Source organism: Tamandua tetradactyla, chromosome 13 (genome assembly GCF_023851605.1).
Source record: "Tamandua tetradactyla isolate mTamTet1 chromosome 13, mTamTet1.pri, whole genome shotgun sequence".
NCBI classification, from domain to species: domain Eukaryota; kingdom Metazoa; phylum Chordata; class Mammalia; order Pilosa; family Myrmecophagidae; genus Tamandua; species Tamandua tetradactyla.
The window spans coordinates 54012369-54036762 of NC_135339.1; the positions used below are offsets into that span (position 1 = coordinate 54012369).

General features: G+C 40.5%; 1 protein-coding gene across 9 annotated transcripts in view; it reads right to left on the reverse strand.

Annotated features, from left to right (window-relative positions):
* Positions 1-24394, reverse strand: part of PCGF5 (polycomb group ring finger 5) — a 245976-nt gene that overhangs the window by 81932 nt on the left and 139650 nt on the right. For 6 of the 9 annotated variants that reach the window (XM_077125466.1, XM_077125468.1, XM_077125465.1 and 3 more), the window contains 2 exons: positions 20772-20916; positions 18390-18528 (listed from right to left, as the gene is read on the reverse strand). In XM_077125466.1, coding sequence (XP_076981581.1) covers positions 18446-18528; positions 20772-20916 — 228 coding nt within the window. In that variant the 3' untranslated portion in view covers positions 18390-18445. Of the gene's footprint in view, positions 1-18389; positions 18529-20771; positions 20917-24394 lie in introns of those variants that run through there. The other 3 variants (XM_077125474.1, XM_077125470.1, XM_077125469.1) reach the window with 2 other exon arrangements.

Below are 24394 nucleotides of genomic sequence, written 5' to 3' on the forward strand. Positions count from 1 at the left end.
GCTTTTTTCCCCGCACCATTTATATAACCACTCTCAGTCATGGTTTGAACCATGATTACACATGAATGTGCCCCGTGTCCTCAATTTCACTGTGAGTTCCTTGCTGTAGGAACCGACCACGCTCATCCTGACACTCCCACTGCCTAGCATTGTACTCAGCAGTTCAGTGAACTTCGAGAGAGAATGGTGATGACTGGCACTGATGGGTAAAATATAGAATTAGCTCCTGAGGTAGCCCTCGGATTGTCCAATATTGACCCTAGTCAAATAGAATTCTTCCCAAGTTCCTTTTAGCCACAGGATTGTTTTCTATTCTGATGGGGCAAAAGGCAGAACCATGGGTTTGAGCTGCCCACAAAATGCTTCTAACATTGTTTCTAGTGTCAATCTCCCATCTTCCCCTGACCTCACGTAGGAAGGTTGTTTCAGATGAAGTACTGGGCAATTTAGAAACACTGGAAACTTATTTAGAAAGCCTTACATTCGGGAAATTAAAAGATACCAACCAGGTGAAACAATCTTGTTGTTTGGTTTTTAAAAAATGTATTGCTACCTTTAAATTAACTAGAAAATCAAAACAATAAAATTTAAAATGATTTTAATCGACTCTTTCATTGCAACATTCCTGTTCCTTTGGAAAATGGACAGCCCTTAAAAAAAATTAGTAATACATTTTTGTCTTGAACTTTTCAATGGGATTATTCATTTTTGGTGTCTTTTCATTCAGGTTTACCCAGAATTCTACTCTGTTTTTCTATTCTCAGATCCTTCATTCATATTGAGATATAAAATGGAATTAGGAATTGTGTTATCACTCCTCTTGGGGTTTCTGCATTTTGGATCGAGAGAAGGAGTCTTCTCCAAGCCTGACTGCATAAAATGTCTTCCCAGCTTAGAATTGGAGAAGGAGTCCAGGAATGAATCATTTTCAGCACAGGAATACAGAGGCTATTTCACTGCGGATCATAAAGCATTAAATACCCACTAGACAACATTTTCTTTCACAAAGCTCCTTGCCTAGACACACCTTTCTAATCAGGTTTATGCTATTGATACAGAAGATCTTTGCTTCTTAATAAAGAAGGAATTTTCCAGGGTTCTGTTTTTGTTTAACCCCTGGAATGGCTTTTCTAAGGAAAATACAAACAAGTTATATGTGTTTGAATGTTTTCATGAGCAACAATACTCTCTATATATTCTCACAACCTCTTGAGAGCCTGGCTGCCTGAGGTCAAACACATTTCCGGGGTTTACCAACTATATGGGGTGAGTTGTTTTTCCTTCTTTATGAAATAGGAATGGTAAGAGTACCAATTTCATACCAATGTGCTGAGGATTGAATGAAATAATGAAAGTAAAGCACTTTGCACACTGCATGGCACTCAGCTCAGAAAAAGCTCAATAAATGTTAGCTATTATTATTTTCACTGTAGTTGGCTTCTTGTTCAAATTCGCGGAGTTTTTTTTTAGACAATTATACATAGAGACTCATCGCCAAATCTCTCAAATCTTTGCCCCCAGAAATACTCAGGTTTCTAAGGCCTTGCTGTCTGACTAGATAATCTGTAGTTGTTTCCTATCACTGGAATCACACAAACAAGACCATCTCCTTCTCTGTTTCCTGTAACCTAATATGGCAAAAACCCTCCAGCAGAAAGCTGGGAAGAGGGGGTGAGGGGGAGCCAGATCAAAACAAACTAAATCTCCTTTGTCCCCTTTCCAAGTATTCTGGCAATTTGAGACTAGTGTTACTACTAATTAAACCGAGTGTATGAAGTGATGTATGGGAAATGAGTTTTCATCTCAGTAGGGTAGAGACACACATTATGCACTATGATGTTAGGGTGAGCTGTTGGTATTCTCCCAACATTAGCCTTCATGTTAAAAGAGGCTGGGGAGTTATTGTAAAAGCCTTTTTTATCTGCCTAAATTCCAGGAAAGATACACTGTGGGTGTAGGTAGAAATTATCCTAACTCAGGAGGCAGAGAGCAAGTCTTTGCTGGGCCACGGAAGTCAAATGCACCAACTAACATCACTAACACTAACTAACAAGCACCCCCTGGCCAATTACCCCAAAGGTTATCCTGACAATAAATACGTAACAGGGCTTATGTCCCATGGCCCAGGAGGGGTGTCAAGTCTGCCGAGCCCTGGGGAAGTGACTGCAGATGAAGAAATGAATGGTAGCCTGCAGCTTTTAAACATATTTCTTAGGCAATGGGCTGTGTGTGTGTGGGGGGGGCTATAATGGGATTAGTCCATTTGTCCATTTTACATATATCCATCTCCTTGAAAACTCTTTGTCCAGAGATTGCCGAGATTAAGGCTGACAAATTTTCTGTTCAGATCATTTTCCAGTGAATGCTTTGCTCTTCACATGCTGTCTTACAAAATTTTGAGAAATCAATGGAATTGTTGGCTGTGTCATAAAGGAACTTCTAGATTCATTGTTAGAAGGCAAATCAAAACACAGAATGAATGGGATCTCCTACCATCATCCATGCACATGTGCAGCTGTCCAGGGTTGCCCTGGGTGACTTCTAAGTCACATCATGACCATCTTATTTCCTCAGGTTGCCGTAGCAGAGTACCACAAACTAGGTGGCTTAAAACAACAGACACTTATTGTCTCACAGTTCTGGAGGCTAGAAGTCTGAAATCAAGTTTTTGGCAGGGCCATGCTCTCTCTTACGTCTCTAGGGAAGACTCTTTCCATGCTTCTCTCCTGGCTCCTGGCAATTACTGGGACTTCTTGATGCTCCTCAGCTTGTGGCAGCATTAGCCAATTCTCTGCCTCTGTGTTCTCATGACCTTCTCTCCTGAGTCTGTCTGTGTCTCTTCTCCCTTTCTTATAAGGGCACCGGTCATATTGGATTAACGGCTTGCTCTGCTCCAGTGTGACCACATTTAACTTGCTTAATTTTATCTGTAACTGTTACTGGACAAAGCCCATGGATTCTTTTGCCCCAAATGCTCAACAACCAACTCCTGAGACCCCAAGGTTTCAAAAAAGAGATAGAGTTTATTACTAGTTTGTGTAGTAGGGGAGCAGATGACTATTGACCCAAAATCTGTCTCCCAAACTATAGTAATTCTGATAGTTATTTTAAAGAAAAAGATGGGTAGGGTTTAGGATAATGAGCACAGTGGCCCCAGATGATGTAATTAGAGGGGATCTAATTGTTCAGCGTGTGCAGACTGATTACACGCTTAGTCACACAAGGTATGTAAAGAAAAATGGTGGCAGGTTCGATTCTTGGTGCCCGCCCATGCAAAAAAAGAAAAATGGTGGGATGAGGTTTAAATGACCTGTAGGTTAAAGGTTAAGCTACTGTGCATGTCAGGTGGGCCCATTTTGGTTAGATCTAGTCTCAGTTATCAAGATAACTGAGGCCTTGGGGTGGGTTAGTTCTGGGCTGACTCACGGCCCTTCATTAATAAATATTAGGGGCTGTCCTTAATGATCACAAGACTCTAAAGTTGAAAAACTGGATAACTGGGTACAAACAAAGATGAATCACAAGGTTTTTACAATCACAGGGGGCAGAAGATAAAGGTTGTACAATCATTATCAGAGATCAAGTCAGCTGGATTACAATTCAGAGATTTTAGGAATTTCCTCTGTCTATTCCAATATACCAGAAAGCAAAAAGGAATATTTATATAGTGATTCAGCAATCAAGATCATCCCTTCAATCCTGATTTCTCAGTTATATAATGACCCTATTTCCAAATATGGTCACAATCTGAGGTTTTGGGGATTAGGACTTCAATATTTCTTTCTTTTTGGGGGGAAAAGTAAAATCTATAACACTGATTTATTTGTTAGTGAATTTGGAAGGAGTGAGTATGTATAACTCAGTCCCTTCCTCCCATCTATTTATTCGGGATCAACTCTTCTACAGAGAGTTTCTCCCTATTGTAAATTTTACAAGGGAATTCCCCACTCCTATCCTGGAGACCTGCAGAATTTCAGCTTTGCCTGTGATTGGGTGGGTAAGTTTAGTTCTGGAATGCAGTATTAGAACGCCTTCTGTCGCTGCAGAGCTATATCTCAGTCTCCAAATAGTTTTATCCTTTTGGCCTTTATCTCTGATTCCAGAGTCTCTTTCTCAGTGAATTCTGAACTTGGACAAAGAAAAAGAGGCTAATATTTATTGACCCTTTAAAGTCCAACCTTCATCATTTTTTGAGCTCCTGCTGTGAATCTCTTAATTAATCATCTCATCTCATCCTCACTACTCCTGTGACCTGAACATTCTCATCCCCAATTTACAGAAGAATTGAAATGAGAAGCCATTCAGTGAATGTCAGCAATGGGCAGAGCTGGGATTTAAACTTTCTGATTCCAAAGCTCACCCTCTCTTCCATTTTGCAGTGGTTTCCAAACAGTTTGTAGAGTCAGCACTCTTTTCTACAAAGGAAATGTTTCAAGCCAAATATGTGATACAGAAAAAAAGACGAGATGCTCTGGTGGTTAGGTGGGTGGGTGGGTAGAGGGGCTTAGAGCTCCCCTCCCCTCATTCCCACCCCCTCCATTCTCTGTGGCAACTTCTAGGTGTGTGGCTATTCAGAGCACAGTTTGCAAGCCAGTGTCTCTCTGAATTATTGGAGGATCTTTGAATGAGGTTGCTCATGCAGGGGCTGCCAAGAAATGGGTTATAGTTCTCAGTCCTCAGGTCCAGGGACAGCCTCAAGGAGCCTCTCACTATGGAGCCATCCCTGAGGTCCATATCCTTGGCTTGTATGCTCATTACCTTGGGCTGCCCTGGTTCTTACCTGCCAGGCTGTGAAGGAGGATAATATGTGGTGACGGCTTGACTCCCCTTTAATTGTCCATCAGGTTGAACGGACAGGGGCAGTGTCTGCAAGGAAGGGTATAGGCTCAAGAAGGCTCCTTACAGCAGGAGACCAGTCACACATGGATAGGGCATGTTTCTGATGGAAAGAGAAATAAAACAAAGATGAACAAGTGGTCACATGCGATTCTTCCCTTTTGTGCAAATGAAAGGTCTAATTTATGAATCCTGCAAACCTTACTGACTATGGAAAGATTTGGCCATATGGAAAGGTTTCCTACCTACTCCAGCCTTGGCTGGAGAGACTATTTGTAAGTTTGGATTAATTGTCAGAGATTAGTCATGGTGATCTTTAGGGGATGAAGTCAGCATCGCACGCCTATGTGGGGGCAGAGCTGGCTTCAGTTACAAGATGTTTCTGTGAATGTTTTTTCACCTCATTTTCTTTCAGAGGAGAAAAATTTCTGAGCCTTTCTAGAAACCAAGCCTTTCAGTAACTAAGAAACATCACTGTGTAGAAACCTTGAATAATTATTCCTATGACTCTTATCTTAGACAGGTTTTTCATTTCTTGCCTTAATTAAGCAGAGATTGCTTCCATTCCAGAAGTTCTTTATGATTTTAATTTACATCTTGATAGGTTCTACATGTGCAAGCTCTGGTTGTTTATATTGATGGACAAAGACACTCACAAATGAATGGTGTGCTTATAGGTGCTTTCAAGTGCTTGGTCTGAAAATTGATAGGAGTATGGAAGAAAAATGCAGGGCTTTGCTACAGTGGTAACCCCAAGAGGTGATTGCTTTAGTTACTATTGTTGTATAACAAATTGCTCCAACATTTAGTGGCTTGAAACACCCTTTTATTTTGCTCATGATTTTGCAGGTCAGGTTTAAGAAGAGTTTGGCAGTTCTCAGTTGAAGTCTCCCATGAGGTTGCAGTCAGATGTCAGCTGGGGCTGCAGTCCCCTAAAGGCCCACCTGAGCTGGATGTCCAGGATGGGCTCACTCGCATGAATGGCTGCAGTTGACTTTGGCTGTGGACTGGGAACTCAGCTGGCATGCTGACCAGAGCTTACAAGTGACCTCTCTAGCATGGCGGTAATGAGGGTAGCAGATTTATTAACTGGTGTCAGGCTTCACTATGGCGAGTATCCAAAGAGAACCAGGTGGAAACAGCATGACCGCTTCTGACAGCCTTGAAAGTCATGCCATATTCTATTGGTTACAACTGAGTTATCTAATATAGGCCCTGATTCAAGGGGAGGGGACACAGACTCATCTTTCGATGGGAGGAGTGTCAAGAAGTTTTCACTCACTACATACATTCTCCAGAATGGCTGAGTCCAAAGAGAATTAGGCTGCTTTTCCTTTTAACTGATTTTCTAGCTAATTAAGTACTGTATTTTTTTCCTGTTCTTTTTCCTTTGTTCTCTTGTATTAAGGTATTAGGAAAGAAATCTTATCCAGCTTTCCTTTTTTTTTTTTTTTTTTAAAGACAGAGAAGGAAGGAAGGATGGAAGGAAGGAAGGGAGGAAGAAAGGGAAACATTTTCTTATTTCTTTATTATATTTTGTTTGTTTGTCCGTTTTTTGTTACATGGGCTGGGGCCGGGAATCGAACCGGGGTCCTCCGGCATGGCAGGCAAGCACTCTTGCCCGCTGAGCCACCGCGGCCCGCCCCAGCTTTCCTTTTTTACCTTCAAATTCTTGGTTCATAGAGGAACATAAATGTTTCTCTGCTGTTTGTTAATTTATGCATTCATTTGACAAATGTATATTAATTACCTGGCACTGTATAAGAGGCTGGGACTGCAAAGAGGGTGCCCACCTTCAAGGAACTCATGATGTGGCAAAGCAAATAAGAACCATATGTTTTTTAATAACTCTATGCCCATGTGTATACAACTTGCAATAATAATGACTATACCAGTGCTAAGACCAACTTTATGGGAATAGGAAGGAAGCAGTTATTTCTGAGATTAAAGAAAAGAAGTTCAAGTTTAAGAAGCCTCCTTAGGGCCAATCATTGCAGCAGTTTCAGGGCCAGGCCTTACAGCCACCTGGCTCTAGTGAGGTGGAGGAAGAACAATGTAGAAAGAGTTTCATTTTTGGAATTTTTAACTTCCTACACTGCCTAGAGCTCTACCTGGGAAAAGCTGAAAAGCAAGACTCAAAGTTTAATGAAACTGTAAACTCTCTTAAATCTGGCTTCTCCATGTCTGGCTCCTCTATACATTATTAGTAAACTGGAAACAACTCAATGTGACCAGCAACATGTTCAAAGCCAAAGCTGTCTGAGCTACTGAGTGCTATCTTTCCCTTATCTGTTCAGTAAGTATTTACTGAGCACCTACCATGTGCCAGAAACAGGCTCAGCATAAGGGATGAACATGATATACTATATACCTTATTTTTGGACTATGGTTCTATTTTTTGTTCAAACATGCTGGAGTTGTACAAAGGGAACTGATTAACATTCAACTCAAAACCAAATAGGTTTATTCACTTCTGGAAGGGAATAACATAAAAAAAACTGTTAAACATGACTGTGTGATTGTGAAAACCATGTGTCTGATGCTCCTTTTATCTAGGGTATGGACAGATGACTAAAAAATATGGATTAAAAATAAATAATATGGGGAACAAGTAGATTGAGTAGATTGAAATACTAGTGGTCAATGAGAGAGAGGGATAAGGGGTATGATATGTATGAGGTTTTTTTTTTTTATTTCTGTTGCTGGAGAGATACACATGTTCAAAAAAACTATGTGATGATATTGTGAGCCTTTGATTGTACACCATGTATAGAATGTTTGTATGTCAAGAATGTTTGTATGTTTGTTTGTTAATGATCGACAGTAAAAATATTAAAAAAGAAAAAAAACTGTTGAAGCCATCCATAGTGAGAATTATACAAGATCTACGTGGTGAGATGAGAATGCTGGCATTGGTGCTGGGGCCACCCAGACATCTCAGAGCCATGGAATTCAGTGTGAACTCCCTGTTTGTGCAGCATTTTTCCAGGCTAGAATTATGATTTTGAATAGAGTGCAAAGATCAGAAGGATCAGCGATGTACTCTTACTAATCATTCTCCCAGAGGTTGTGGAGGAAAATCAATTGGCCATTAATGGAGCACAGGTGAACACAAGCATCTTCCTGAAAACAAAATTTAACTGGGACTGCCCATAATAAACAGAACTTCATGCCATGTTTTCTAAAAGTTAAAGTTCTCAGTGAACAAAGAAACCCTCAATGACATACCTTCCTTTTTTCTTTTGATCAAAATAATGACTTCCAGGCATGCAACAGTGCTCAGTGGCAGAATTCTTGCCTGCCATGCCAGAGTGCCAGGTTCAATTCCTGGAGCCTGCCCATGCCAAAAAGAATAAAATAAAATAATGACTTTCTCCTCCCCTTTTCAATCTTTTTAAATTTATTGAGACTTGCTTGACTAAGCATATGGTCTATCCTTGAGAATGATCCATGAGCACTTGAGAAAAAGGGGCATGCTGCTGTTGTAGGGTGTAATGCTCTATGTCTGTTAAGTCTAGTTCGTTTATTATATTATTCAAATTCTCTGTTTCTTTATTGATCCTCTGTCGAGATGTTCTATTCATTGCTGACAGTGGGGAATTAAGTCTCCAACTATTATGGTAGATGTGTTTATTTCTCTTTTCAGTGTTTGCCTCATGTATTTTGGAGCACTCTAGCTCGGTGCATAAGTATTTATGATTGTAATGTTTCTTGTTGAATTGTTTCTTTTATTAATACATTGTGTCCTTCTTTGTCTCTTTTAACTGTTTTACATTTGAAGCCTAATTTGTTGGATATTAGTATAGCTACTCCTGCTCTTTTCTGATTGTTGTTTGCATGAAATATCTTTTCCCAATCTTTCACTTTCAACCTATAGTTATCCTTGGGTCTAAAATGCATCTCCTGTAGACAGCATATAGATGGGTCCTGTTTTTAAATCCATCTGCCAGTCTACAACTTTTGACTTGGGAGTTTAACTCATTAACATTCAGTGCTATTACTATAAGGGCAATACTTTCTTCTACCATTTTGTCTTTTGGATTTTACATGTCATATCTATTTTTTTTTCTTTTTACCTTTATTGATAGTCTTCATTTCTACACTCTTCTCCACACCTCTCTCCTGTCTTTTCCTATGTGTGTCTAGTGCTCCCTTTAGTATTTCTTGCAGAGTCGGTCTCTTGGTCACAAATTCTCTCAGTGATTTTTTGTCTGAAAATGTTTAAATTTCCCCCTTATTTTTGAAGGGCAATTTTGCTGGATATAGAATTCTTGGTTGGCATTTTTTCTCTTTTAGTATCTTAAATATCATACCACTGTCTTCTCGCCTCCATGGCTTCTGCTGAGAAATCTACGCATACTCTTATTGGGCTTCCTTTGTATGTAATGGGTTGATTTTCTCTTACTGCTTTCAAAATTCTCTCTTTCTCTTTGACCTCTGACATTCTGATTAGTAAGCATCTTGGAGTATGTCTATTTGGATCTATTCTCTTTGGGGTACGCTGTACTTCTTGGATCTGTAATTTTAAGTCTTTCATAAGAGTTGGGAAATTTTCAGTGATAATTTCCTCCATTAGTTTTTTTCCCCTCCTTTTCCCTTCTCTTCTCCTTCTGGTATACCCACAACACATATATTTGTGCACTTCATGCTGTCATTCAATTCCCCGACTCCGCTCACATTTTTCCATTCTTTTCCCTATATTTTCTTTTGCTTCTCAGATTTCAGAGGTACTGTCCTCCAGTTCACTAATCCTTTCTCCTGCCTCTTGAAATCTAACATTGTAGGTTTCCATTGTTTTTTCCATCTTTTCTACTGTGCCTTTCATTCCTGAAAGTTCTGTGATTTGTTTTTGCAGACTTTGGATGTTTTTTTGTTTGTTTGTTTGTCCCTTGCCTTCTTTATATCCTCCTCTAATTCAAATTGATTTGATTTTTGATGAGATTTTCCATGTCTGTTCAAACATCCTGAATTAATTGCTTCAATTCCTGTCTCTCATTTGAATTGTTGGTTGGTTCCTTTGGCTGAGCCATGTCTTCAATTTTCCTAGTATGACTTGTTATTTTTTGCTGGCGTCTAGACATTTAATTTCCTTAATTAGTTTATTCTGGAGATTGTTTTCACTTTTTTACCTAGGATTTTCTTGCTGGATAACTTTGTTGTCCATCTGTTCTTTGACATTCAATTCTGCTTATTCTAGACCTCTAGCATAGGTTTTATTTAGCAGATCAGAATTTTTCAGTTCTTGTTTTCTTGTTTCTTGCCCTGCCTGTATATTGGATTTTTATTAAAATTTTTATGCTTAGGAGGGTCTTTTTAGGTATTATAGACCCCGGTCAGATTTTCCCAGAACAGACTGGCCTCCTTTCAAGGAGTCACCTGTCTCAGTTTTCCCTGAGGGTGAGACCCAGCAGGTTGAAAGACTTTCCTATGAAGCCTCTAGACTCTGTGTTTTTCATATCCTGCTCAGTATGTTGCTTTGTCTGCCTGAAGGTCCCACCAGCATAAGTGATGCGGTACCTTTAACTTCAGCAGACTCTCCCTGTTGGGGGCATGGTTTGAACAGAGGAGAGGTTGTAGGCTGGCTTTAATGCTTCAGTTTTCCAGACCCTGGGGTCTGAATTCCTTGTGGGAGGGGTTCCACCTGAGCTGGGCCCCACCCCTTTCCTGGGGAAGGCACAAGCTCCAGGGAATTACTTCCTTTCACCTGACCAGCCTCTTTGTCTCTCAGACAAGCTTAATTCCACCCTTGCCTGGAGCAGTTGAGCCTGAGCATTGGTTCTGGGTGGGATTGCAACTGGTCCAGCTTGTCCAGACTGGTGTACGCTGTGTATCTGGTCACTGATGTAGCCCCAGCAGTTGTTCTGTACTGTTCCTGGCTATTTACTAGCTACTCTGCAGAACGAACTAAATTCTACACCTCACTAAGGTGCCATCTTGCTTCCTCTCCCCTCCTCCCTTTTAAAGAAGGATATCTTAATCTCTTAAAATATATATCCTCAATAAAATACATAATAAAATAATAAAAATAAAATAAAAAATAATAAATGAACAAAAGAGAAAATAAAAACAAACAATAAAATATTTAAAAACAGCAACAAAATATATATCCTCACACCACATAATCCATCCAAGGTATACAATCAATGGCTCACAGTACCATCATACAGTTGTGCATTCACCACAATCAATTGTAGAACATTTTCATAAAATACATTTTTTACATTGTTGTGAATCAACTTGTTTTCAAAATGTATGTTTACTTATGAGTAAAAGAGCTTCTGTTTCCTGTATATTTTCAAACAATTTCTGGAAAGGTTGGTGTTCTAGTTTGCTAGCTGCTGGAATGCAATATACCAGAAATGGAACAGCTTTTAACAAAGGGGATTTAATGAGTTGCTAGTTTACAGTTCTAAGGCTGAGAAAATGTCCCAATTACAAACAAGTCTATAGAAATGACCAATCAAAGGCATCCAGGGAAAGATACCTTGGTTCAAGAAGGCTGATGAAGTTCAGGGTTTCTCTCTCAAGTGAGAAGGCACATGGTGAATACAGTCAGGGCTTCTCTCTCGGCTGGAAGGGCACATGGCGAATACGGCATCATCTGCTAGCGTCTTCTCCTGGCTTCCTGTTTCATGAAGCTCCCCGGGAGGCATTTTCCTTCTTCATCTCCAAAGGTTGCTGGCTCGTGGACTCTCTGCATCTCATGGCTACATCGTTCTGCTCTCTCTGAGTCTCTCTGAATCTCTCTGAATCTCCAAAATGTTTCCTCTTTTATAGGACTTCAGAAACTAATCAAGACCCACTCAAATGGGTGGAGACATGTCATCCCTAATCCAGTTTAACAACCATTCTTAACTAAATCACATCAACCAGGGAGATGATCTCATTACAGTTTCAAATCTACAGTATTGAATAGGGATTATTCTACCTTATGAAATGGGACTTCTATTAAAACATGGCTTTTCTTAGGGGGCACACTTCCTTTCAAACCAGCACAGTTGGGTAGGCAAGAGAAATTTGTAGTTTACTAATGGATAAATGAGAAAATGTAAAACGGATGTTTTAAGAACTGAGGTGTGGTAGGTCCTGGCTTCTGCTGGTGGGCAACTCCTTCATTTTCTTCCTATATACAGAACTTATGCATTTTGTAACCACAAAAGCCATAATTCAAAATTTCTGAGTCTATGTCTTTTGTACATAACTATCACTCAGATGGCCACCTGTTGAAACTTGGGACCCTGATCATGTGCCTGGAGAGACTGTAGTATTAGAGAATATCGTAGGAATATTGGCATGTTTGGTTATGTCTTGTACCCTTCAAGAAAGGGACAGTCTGAGCATGAGTTTTGGCTGAAAATGGCATGCCTGAATTCAGAAAGTGATGAAAGTAGAGTTTTGTTAATACAGACTCTTTCTGCCTGTAACCTGCAGTTTACGTTGACACAAAGTCCTCAAATTTGTACAAAAATTGATGAAAAAAAAAAACAGGCAGGGAAGAAAGAAATTTAGAAGGAGACTGCATGCGTTTCATAGAAATATGAGCTTTTTTTTTGAATAACATGGAATGTGGATGCTGGGAAGCCAGAAGATGCATTTTCAGCCCAATAATCTCTCTTTCTTCCCTTCTGGCACAGCCATTGCTTTGTCTGAATGTGACTCAGTCAAGGGACTTTATTCCTAATCTTAGGGATAAACACTGTTATGTGACAATTATGGTTATCCCATTTCCTCTGTCAATGGTTGTCTTTCCCAATGAACTTGGATGCAATTCTGGCTGGTAAGAGTGGTGGGTTTCTTAGGAAGATTTCTTCACAAGAGAGGCAAAGAGAAGATGCAGCTTCTGCAGCAGTGTTATTTCTGGGTGTGGCCTGGAATACCACAGCCAGAAGCCGTGCGGCCACTTCTTGGGGAAATGCCTCAGTCTCCTTACATCTGTGAGGCACTCTCCTGAGGACGTCTATTACAGAAAGAATCCAGGTCCTTGATGAACTCATTGAGTTACCAAGTTAACCCAACTCCACATTTCTTGTGATGGGGAATAATGAAACTTCCTTATTGTTTAAGTTACTTGAGTTGGGGCTTGTTGTTACTTGCATTCTGATTTCCAAGTAGGAAAACTACAAGCATTGATGGAAATTATTTTCAGAATATCTATCTCACAGCTGGTAAGGAAAGGTCTAACAGAACATTTATGTGGATAAATTACTATTTGCCTGCTGGGTAAAAATTAGAAGACCGGTGTTGTCTTCCAGAAATTATGATACAAATTGCAATAAAGGGTTATTTGTCTTTAGAGTCACTGAATGCTATCTGATGAAATAAACAATAAGCCATCTGATTAGGTGTTTTGAAAGGGTCAGTTTTCAGGGAAGCCGTGCCAGGTTTTTCTTTTTGGAAGCTCTATTCTGAATAGGAGGCAGGTTGTTTGTTGTTTTTCTTCCTTCATAAGGAGGGAGCAGCCTGTATCTTCACATAAACTTAGTAGCCTACTAATCTAACAAAATTTCCAACTTTGTAAGAGTGATTTTCCTCTGCTACAAAGTTCCAGGTAGCTTGCCAGATTCACATCTTCCACTATCATAATCAATATATCATCAGGAAAACAAACAACTACTTTGCAAAGGTCTCAGGTACAGATTTCCAGCCTACTCTACGTAAATAAAAATAACATTTTTCAATAGAGCACTGGGGGTAGTACGCAAAAAGTGTGAAACCCAACCACATGTATCAATTTGGACGCATTTCACAAATGAGAAAGAAGCCAGATGCAGAAGAAAACATCTGAGTGATTTCTGAAAGTACAAAAATGGGCAAAACTAATCTATGATATCAGAAGTCCAGAAGGTGAGTGGCTACCTTGAGTTGGGGGTAGACAGATTGGGAGTGGGTTGCTGGAAATGATCTGACTCTTGATCTTGATTTCACAGGTGTATTTTGAGAACAGTCCTTGAGTTATTAACTTATGATGGTGGAGGGCTTTTTTGTATATACGTTATAACCCAATAAGACGTCTGATGAAAGGTTACAAAACTAAAGTAGCAGGTATCTACTGAAATTCCTAGGTTTAAGAAAACTGTGATGGTGGCAGAAAGTCAAGAAGGTAGAACTTTTCCTTTGTATTCATTTTAATTGCCCTAAATCTGTTCAAACACCGGTTTGGTCAGGGCTGTGGTTTCGAGTGACAGTAACAGGACTCCAATCAGCTTCAGCTCAAAGGGGAATTGGTTGAGTAACAAAATATAAGGAAAAGTTGAAAAACCAAGCCTGAGTAAGGTATGTGGATGGTCAGGGGGTGGGTGACAAAAATTGGGTTCTCAAGAATTTGAAGACCCTTTCCTTTACCCCTGCCTCTCAGTGTGTCAGCTTCCTTCCCTTTTCTTGCAGATTGGACTGCTTAACCTAGTCAGAAACACATCCTTCCCGCTTGCTTACCCTCCAGTTTCAGTCAACAGGTTCTCAGTTTCAAGTCCCAAATTTCCCAAGTGTGCTGGTGTGAAAGGATTTATGAACCCTAGAAAAGCCATGTTTTAATCCTAATCAATCTTGTGGGAGCAATGGTTTCTTCTAATCCCTATTCAGTACTATAGTTTGGAAACTTGATTAGGTTGTCTTCACGGAGATGTGACTCAATCAATTGTGGGTATTAACTTGATTAGATGAAGATGTGTCTCCACCCATTCTACATGGGTCTTGATTGTTTTACTGGAATCCTATAAAAGAGGAGACATTCTGGAGAGAGTTCCTTTTGAGAATGAGGAGAGAACCGCAGAACCAAGACAGAACCACAAGAGAGAAAGCCACGAGATTCCAACAGAGAAAGAGTCCACCAGCCAGTGACCTTCGGAGATGAAGGAGAACCTCCCTAGGGGAGCTTCAGGAAACAAGAAGCCAGAAGAGAAAGCTAGCAGACTTTGTTATGTGCCTTTCCAGCCGAGAAACCCTGAATATCATTGGCCTTCTTGAACCAAGGTATGTTTCCCTGGATGCCTTAGATTGGACATTTCTCTAGACTTTCTTTAATTGACCTTAGAACTGTAAACTTGCAACTTATTAAATTACTCTCTCTAAAAGCCATTCCATTTCTGGTATGTTGCATTTTGACAGCTGGCAAACTAGAGCACTAAGTAAAGGGGTCAGCCCACTTTAGTTTGAGTTGCAACTCTTGGACAGATTTACTGTGGATGGGCTGGTAGCTTTTTTTATTTTTACATATAAAAAAAATGTATATGGCAGCTCCCATTAGAAACATGGGTGTTTTCTAGCAAAAACAAAATGAAACATGGTGGGTGTTGGGCTGACAATCTTATAGCTATCCACCTTAACTGTTACCTATTGTTTCCCTACTAAAGTGGAATTTCTACAAAGAGTAGCCAAGAGTACAGAATTAGCTATTGAACATTCAAATAATGCTTTACATTTACAAATGTTTTTCATTTTTAAAAACAGCTTTGTTGAGGGTGGGTAGCACAAGCTAGATGGATGGTGATTTTCTTTTTGGTTGTGCCTCACTCTTAGGGATCCCCAAGGATTAGAGCCCATCCTACATGTCAGAGTGGGTGTCTTTAGTGGGCACTATGTACAATTTCTCAGCAACATGAAGAATGGCTGCAAACAATGCTGTGGGAATTCATTCAGCTAACATCTCTGGAGCATCTTCTGTTCACCAAGCACTCTACAAGGTGATAGGGATATGAAAATCCAAGATCCAGTTCCTTTCTCTGGTTCTCTCTTAGTCTAATCAGAAGTCTTTTTTTTTTTTTTATTCCACCACCATTCTCAACCCACTTAGACAAACCCTATCTTTAAGAAATATTTCTTTTCTCAGGATAGGCTAGGAAATGTTCACCAAGTCTCGACTTCATCTACTGCATCCTTGTGCTTAAACGGAACGTTTCATTGAGAAATAAGCCTTCATGTACAAAAAAAAGTAGCATACCTAGGGATGTGATTTAGAGCATGGGCTTGAGAGTCACACAGACCTGGGTTTAAAACCTGGCTCTCCCACTTAATAACCATGCCACCTAGCAACACAGCCACTCTTTCTAAACAGGTCTCCTCATCTGTAAAATGGGGATAATACTAGAACATGCCTCCCAGGGTCGTTGCGAGGGTCCATTGAGAGAATACACATAAAGCTCTTAGCATTCTGACTGGCACATAGAATGTGCTCAATAAATGGCAGTTGATGTAATCTAGGGGTTGATTCAACTTCACGCCTCTCTTAAGACACTAGTACTCTGCTTTCTTGTTTATATATACTCCTTGCCTCCTACTAGACCATGCATTCCTCTAGGGCAGGCACTAAGTCTTACCTAGCTCTCTAATGCCCTCAGCAGTATGTTTGTGCGATCAATATTTGCCGAGTCAAATGTGTGCTTGTGTCACATTTAGTGACCTTCGGCTCATTCTCTCACTAAAGGACCCAGCAGCGATGTAGGAGGACTGTGCATGACGATGATGCCAGAGGCATCCCAGAAACTCACCCCAAGCCTGCCTCAGGCACTTGAGACGTTCCTCAGGCACTTGAGACGTTCTTCTCCCAGGCTTATCTGGTTGATGGAGGTGATGGTAATGGTGGAAGTAGAAGTTGCGGAGGTATGGCAATGGAAGGCAGCAGGTCTTGAACTTTAGTGTACATTAGACTCGCTTTAGAGGTTTTGTTAAAATACAAATTCCTGCTCCCCATCCCAGTAGGCCTAGGATGGGCCTGATAATTTGCATTTCTGGTCCCAGGTGATGATGCTGCTAGTCCACCACTTGGGGAACCACAGGCCTATGAGACCAGTGCTTCTCAGCCTGACTGCACATTAGAATCACCTGAGAGGTCCACGCAGCCCAGTTAAATCAGAATTTCTGGGAACTGGGTCACAGATTATATTTGAGCTCCACAGATGACTCCAATGTATATCCAGGGATCATAACCACAGCGTTACATCAACCAAGAAAAATTTTAAAGTTAAAGGGCAGAGATAAGATAAGGGGCTTGGAGAGAACCTTAAACTTATGGACTATATATGCCAATTAGTCAATCTTGATCAACACTGAAGGCCAAATAGCAAAAAGAGCCTCCACAGATCTATGTTTGGCCTCAGATGTGGAAAGCAAGGAAATTCCTCGATTAGACAGCTTCCAAATATGTTCTGTGTATGTGCAGTTGTGGAGATACCTGCCTGTGAAGATACTTTTGTATAATGGGGAACATGTTGCATAGGCTAGAGTTACTGCTAGAAAGTCACTGGATAGAGCCAGGAGCTCATCTCATTCAGGACACAGAAACTAGCCTGAAACCCATGAGATTCCCTGCAAAAGCCTGGCTTTCTAGGCACTATATGAAAAAGCAGCAATGCTGCTGCCTTAAGTTTTATTTTGTGTTATTCTTGTTAACTTTTCAAATGTATTTCTTTGATGAAATTAATTTCTAGTTGCTTAATAGCTGACATTTATTGGGTACTTACATTTGTTGAGGCATTTTGCATGCATTATTTTATTTAATCTTTCTAAAAGCCTGTTTGTTAGGTACTATTTTTATCCCAGTTTTACAGGAAATCAAAGTGTGAATGGTTAAAAAAACATGCCCAAGGTCACATACTTAGCAAGTAGGAAAGCCAAGTTTGAATGCTGCCTTCCAGCTCCAGAGAAGGTCCTCTTTTCAGACACCAGCAGTATCACTGTGGTGTGGTCTGGGGACCCTAGAGGGACTTCTGAGATCAAAACTATTTCATAATAATACTAAGATGCTAATTACATTTTCACTCTCATTCTCTTCTCAGTGTAGAGTGGAATTTTCTAAAGACTGCCTGGTATGTGTGATGAGGTCATATCTCTCAGGGCTAAGGGCACGGGCACTTGTGTATTCTTCTGTTTTAAATTTTTAACCCACATGAACAAAAGCTCTTTGGACTTCTCAATACTTTCAAGAGTGTGAAAGGGTCTGAGACTGAGAAATTCAAGAACTGGTACATTACCCGATTTCCGCTGTGGTGAGTGATCCGGCCCTCACAAAGTGCCAGGGCCCGGGGGGAACTCGGAATTCATCCAGCACAGCTCCAACATCTTACAGATGAGGAAACTGAGACCCAAATTGGATCTGGCTGGCCAAGAGGGAACGTAAGGGGCAAAGTCAGAACTAGCACTGGGCTCTGACGCCAGCCTCTGGATTCCCACGGACAGGACTGAGATAAGCGGACAGAGCGGGCCTTGCCCACAGGTGTTCCTAGATGGCCAGTGGGTACGGAGGACTCTCTGCATTGTGGGTCTCAGTTCTGCACAGAAGGAGGGTTGGTCCTCTGGCAGTTTTGGAACCTCGCCCTCATGTTCACTGTGTTCACACAAGCACTCTGTTTTAGAAAGAGTTCTGTTCTCAGACCATTTGGAATGGAACAAATGTGCATCAATTAGAGTGGAGTGGCAATCAGCAATCAGCTCCCTATTCATTCAAGCTGCTGACCCAGAGGACCTGGGGCTCTGTGAAAGCAGCGGGCTGGCAGGGGCGCCCGCGTGCTGTTTCAGGGAGGGCTGGCCTCGCCATTACCTTCTGTAAGTAAACAGCCTTTCCGAGGTCTTTCTCCCGTGGGTGCAGAACTCCGAGAGACGGCTGGGATGAGGTTTCTCATTCTTCCCACAGTAAAGGAGACCAGGAAAGGTTACGCAGGAGTGAAAGGGCTTTAATCTTAGAAGGCATAGTTGCTTTTCCTAGGTGGGGGTGACAAGAAGAACATTCGGCACTCGTGCAAACACCACATTATCATATGTCCTGCCCCGACAGGTGGCGGCTTCCTTCCATGCCTCACCTTGGAGGCCCCTCTGCCTCTTCCTTCCCTGCCCCCAAAAGCCAACGAACTATTGCAGGCTGATGGCACCCCCTGCAGGCCAACGCAGGGAACTGTGCGACTAGACTGCAGTCACCACTGCCATCCACTCAACGCCCCCAGGGGCTACTGGCCAGGTCAGATTCCCCGACCTCTTTCCTAGTATGTCATACACACACACACACACACACACACACACACTCACACACTCACACACTCACAATTTCATACATGAGTGCACACAGGTAAAAAGGCACTCAAGAGACTGCATACCCTTACTGAACCCCATAAATCAACTCAGTTCTTGTTCCGTTATCTCAGGAAAAAAACTAATCCCTGCCCACTTTCCATTCCATTTGTGTTGCCCAGATTTTAGTCTCATTACATCTGATAAGGTCACAGGAGTATTAGTGAAATAACTACCAAAGGAAAGAAAAGCCACAGACTTTGAAGTAGAATTGAGGGCAGACAACAGAGGCAATTGATCCCCTGGGGTGCCAGGCTCCCACACAGGGTGAAGCTCATGGTTTCCATGAGTCTAGGGGATTTCCTGGGGTAAGAGGTACTAAACCTGGGAACATTGGACAAAATGGGACAGCTGCTCACCCTCCTTCCAGCAGGCAGTGGTGGCTTAGAGGATTTAGTTCTCCAGGGGGTTTTCTTCTCGATAGAATCAAGACAAGTGGAAGAACTCTGAGGCAGATGAGGGAAAGCAAGCGCTCATACAAATTATGGGTATTTGGGGGACACCTATGCTCACACACATGCTTGGGAAGGTATGGAAGGTATACTGATTTAGATTTAATGCTTGTCTAGTGTTGATTCCATTTTTGAATAACTCATGCCAACAACATTCCTTAAATAATACATGAAAAACCCAGAGTTTTTTTTAATCAAGCATGAAAGATTTTCATTATTTTTGCTTTGTCTTTTTTTATAACTTGAGTTAAATAACTTATGCAATTCATAAAAGCTAAGAAAGTAAGAACTTCTGCTTATGGAGCACTTTATGTGTCTTCCTCAGAACAATCCTGCATTTTTATAAGTGAGGAAACGGAGTCTTAGGTAGAGAACTTGCCCAAAGCAAAAGGCAGAGCAACATTTGTACCCAAATCTTTCTCACCATCAATTCTGAGCTCTCCGCTGCACATATTTGAGTTTTTTTGGCTACTGTCTCTTACCCATGTTGCAGTTCACTCCCCCCACCCCATTATTCTAAGAAGTTTGTTCTCTGATAAAGTACAAATGTCCCTGTAATATTCCCGCTTTCCCAGGAGAGATCAAACATGAGCTGCAGTCATAGCTTGAGCTGATTTTTATGAGGGACTGTTAGAGAGAAGCCTCAAGGACTGGTTTTCTTTCATGGGGCAGGGAAATGATTCCTGAGGAAGGGCCCCAAGTAGCTTGTGAGGCAACGTTAGTGGTAGCACTCCAAGCAAACTATAAATTTTATCTTTTCTGAATTCGCTTTCTACCCCCTTTCGTTGATGTATTCCATGATTCTTAAAACAAATCAAGTAATACAGAACAGAATGAAGATAAAAGTGAAAGTTTCTCACTTTCTCCCCACCTCAAATCACATGTCTCCTTTTATACTTCTGTAAATAGTCACCCTAAATAAAATCCAATGACAGCATTTTCTAATTTTAAGACATACTCTTATGAACTTACATTTCAAAGGATATTTAACTTCCACACGCCTTGCATGAGATCACATTAAGCCACCATCACAGCTTATGGGAAGGACAAAATTCTCTAAAGATCACGGTAAAGAACCCCTGGTTGAGTTGGAAATTCTGTGGGCTCTTAGCACTTTTAAATTTTTTTCCATTAACCTCTAGCAAGTTAAATTTGTGAATTGCACTTTTCCATGGCTCTAACTAGGGATTTAGTGTAGTGTGTTTTCGCATTAATCTTCCTCTGAGTATCTTTCCGGTTGGCCATGGCCAGACCTTGCGATGCCCTCCACCCCCAGGAGCCTGTTGATGCAATTAGGAAAAAGCCCTATCTGCAAAGTAATTAGATGATGTTAACAGTAATGTGCAAGAAATGAGGATCCTCATACCCAGAAGCATTAGGTCCAGATGACATGGACTGGCATGCTCCCTCCCTCCCTTCCCTTCCTACCCAAAAGGTGGGATTCAGCTCTGAAGTCCTCTGAGCTGGCCGTTTTCTCTCTCTCTGCCATGGGCCCCAATTTCCAGGTACATCCCATGCAAAAGAGGGGAGATGTCTTTGAGATCATGTACACCCTTTGCTCTGCTTGTTGGTTCTGCAATAAAACAAAGAGAAAGTTGAAATGAAATGGTGACCACTGAATGCAATTTACTGCATGTTTTTTGCAGATCTTTTCCTAAGTAATAACTTAATTCTATTTTTTGTGGTTTTGCTCGTTATTTCTAAATATATTGACCTATTTGGTGGTTAAATTGTGACCTTTCAATTTCTGGGCTGACAGTGCTTCCCCCCCACCTTGTTTGTTATTTAATATGGCTGTCCTTTTTAGCTTTTATTTTTTGAATGGATGAACTTAATTTCAAGGCTTTTCTTTTTAAAATTACCCATTCTTTGTTATTTGAAGACTATCACTTGAGAACTTTGAGTCTGTCAGATTTTCCTGACTTACATGTGGTGGATCTTGTAGGTTTCCAGCCCATTTGCCACATAAGCCAATGGCCAGCCTGGATTCAAAACGAGGGTGCAGAAAATTCCACATTTCTCCCCACCTGGTCAATTCAGATAAGAACATGCAGTGGGGGAGATGTAGAAGACACATTTTGTTTAGCTGGAATTTTGTTTTTAAGAGAGATGTCCATAATCCAGAACAAATAGTCATTGCACCTAGCATGCACCAGCCTTTGTTCTAGGCACAGGGGATGCAACAGTGAGAAAAATACAGTCTCTGCCTGTATGTAGTTTACCCTTGTGAGAAGAGACAGATGATAAAAAGACAAATTCATATATCATTGACACTGTCGAGTTTTTAAGTTAGAAAAATAATATGCTTTTGTCCCAAATTCAGATAATTCAGAGGAGAATAAATAAAGATCACCTGCCTAAGCTCCCTCCAATTCCTTCTTCACAGGTAACTATTATAATTTAATGTTTACCTTCCATACAGTTTTGCCATGTTTATACAAATGAGCACTCATATGTACTTGTTGTGGGGAAGGGATCATAATGAAAATGCTGCTGCACTGCCACTTGCCTTTCTTCTCCCTAACAAGATGCGTGCAGCACTTCTCATCATAGCACATAGCTAACCTCATTCTTTGTAATACATGGTATGAATTTATTAATCCAGTCCTCTGCCCCAGTGGACATTTATATTGTCCCATTTTAGTCACCATTACAAACAACAACACCGTGAACATTCTTTTGTATTTGTATTTCTGCAATGATGGCAGTATTCCAAGAAGCTAGAATGCTTCATCTGGGGTGCCGGGGTCAAAGGGCATGGATAATCTATTGACTTTTCTGATGGTGGAGTCATTTGAAAGACACATAGGATGGGAAAAGGTAGGGTGGTGAACAGTTATAAAAACAAAGTATCCGGGAAGGTAGCTCTTGGTGAAGAGTACAAATAGGACATGATGGGAATATAATTCAGCACAGAATGTATTTCTCTCATCTTTTTGTCAGTGTCTCATGAATTCCCCATAAACACCACATTTGGACCAAGTTATCTGATCTGAGTTCCAAGAAATTAGTATCAGATAGTACACATTTGAGACTATTTCCACTCACTCAGACTACATGTTTTATGGAAGCAATGCTGGTTTCAAACTGTTATGTACCCCAGACAGACACGTTCTTTTTTTTTTCTTTTTTTAGTGTGTATATGTATTTTTTAAAACTTTTTTTATTAATTAAAAAAAATTAACAAACAAAACATTTAGAAATCATTCCATTCTACATATATAATCAGTAATTCTTAATATCATCACATAGTTGCATATTCATCATTTCTTAGTACATTTGCATCGATTTAGAAAAAGAAATAAAAAGACAACAGAAAAAGAAATAAAGTGATAATAGAGAAAAAAAACTATACGTATCATACCCCTTACCCCTCACTTTCATTTACCACTATTTCAAACTGAATTTATTTTAACATTTGTTTGCCCTATTATTTATTTTTATTCCATATGTTCTACTCTTCTGTTGATATAGTAACTAAAAGGAGCATCAGACACAAGGTTTTCACATTCACAGAGTCTCATTGTGAAAGCTATATCATCGTTCAGTCATCATCAAGAAACATGGCTACTGGAACACAGCTCTACATTTTCAGGCAGTTCCCTCCAGCCTCTCCACTACATCTTGAACAACAAGGCGATATCTACTTAATGCATAAGAATAACCTCCAGGACAACCTCTCGACTCTGTTTGGAATCTCTCAGTCATTGACACTTAGTCTCATTTTACTCTTCCCCCTTTTGGTCGAGAAGTTTCTCTCAGTCTCTTGATGTTAATTATCAGCTCATTCTAGGGTTTTTCTCAGTCCTTTGAGGCTGAGTCTCAGCTCATTCCAGGATCTTTGTCCCACATTGCCAGGAAGGTCCACACCCCTGGGAATCATGTCTCATGCAGAGATGGGGAGGGTGGTGAGACTGCTCATCATATTGGCTGGAGAGAGAGGCCACATCTGAGCAACAAAAGAGGTTCTCTTGGGGGTGACTCTTAGGCCTAAATTTTAAGTAGACTTGACCTATCTTTTGTGGGGTTAAGTTTCATGTGAACACACCCCAAGACTGGGGGCTGAACCTATAGCTTTGGTTGTCCACACTGCTTGTGAGAATATCATGAATTCAACTTGGGGAAGTTGAATTTCTCCCCACTCTCACCATTCCCCAAAGGGGGCTTGCAAATACTTTTCCAGTCACTGATCAAATCATTCTGGGATTCATCGGGGGATCACTCTGGACAAACCAACAAAATCTCATGTGCTACCTGAGATTCCAAGTACTTATGACATTCAAACTATCTACATGAGTCACATTAGGAAATGCTCTAGTCAAAATCTAAATTTTGTAACAAATAAACATTTTTTGCTTCAGTCTCACACATAATGTGACATTTTAAAGTATTAGTTATCACCTATTTTCAGCACCTGACAATCCTTTGTTCTTCCTCATGCAAAAACATTTTTAAAATTTGTACATTGTACATTTCACTATTATTATACACTCTAGGCATTCCTAGATAACACCATCTTGATCTTTAACATCTATCTTTCTTTCTGATTTCATTTATGTCCCCAGCCCTCCTCTCTCTATCATTCTCATATGTAGCTTCATTCACTGTTTTAACATAATTATATTACAGTTAGGTAGGATTGTGCTGTCCATTTCTGAGTTTTTGTATCCAGTCTTGTTGCACAGTCCGTATCCCTTCAGCTCCAATTACCCACTATCTTACCCTATTTCTATCTCCTGATGGTCTCTGTTACCAAAGACATATTCCAAGTTTATTCACTAATGTCGGTTCATATCAGTGAGACCATACAGTATTTGTCCTTTAGTTTTTGGCTAGTCTCACTCAGCATAATGTTCTCTAGGTCCATCCATGTTGTTACATACTTCATAAATTTATTCTGTCTTAAAGCTGCATAATATTCCATCGTATGTATATACCACAGTTTGTTTAGCCACTCATCTGTTGATGGACATTTTGGCTGTTTCCATCTCCTTGCAATTGTAAATAATGCTGCTATAAACATTGGTGTGCAAATGTCCGTTTGTGTCTTT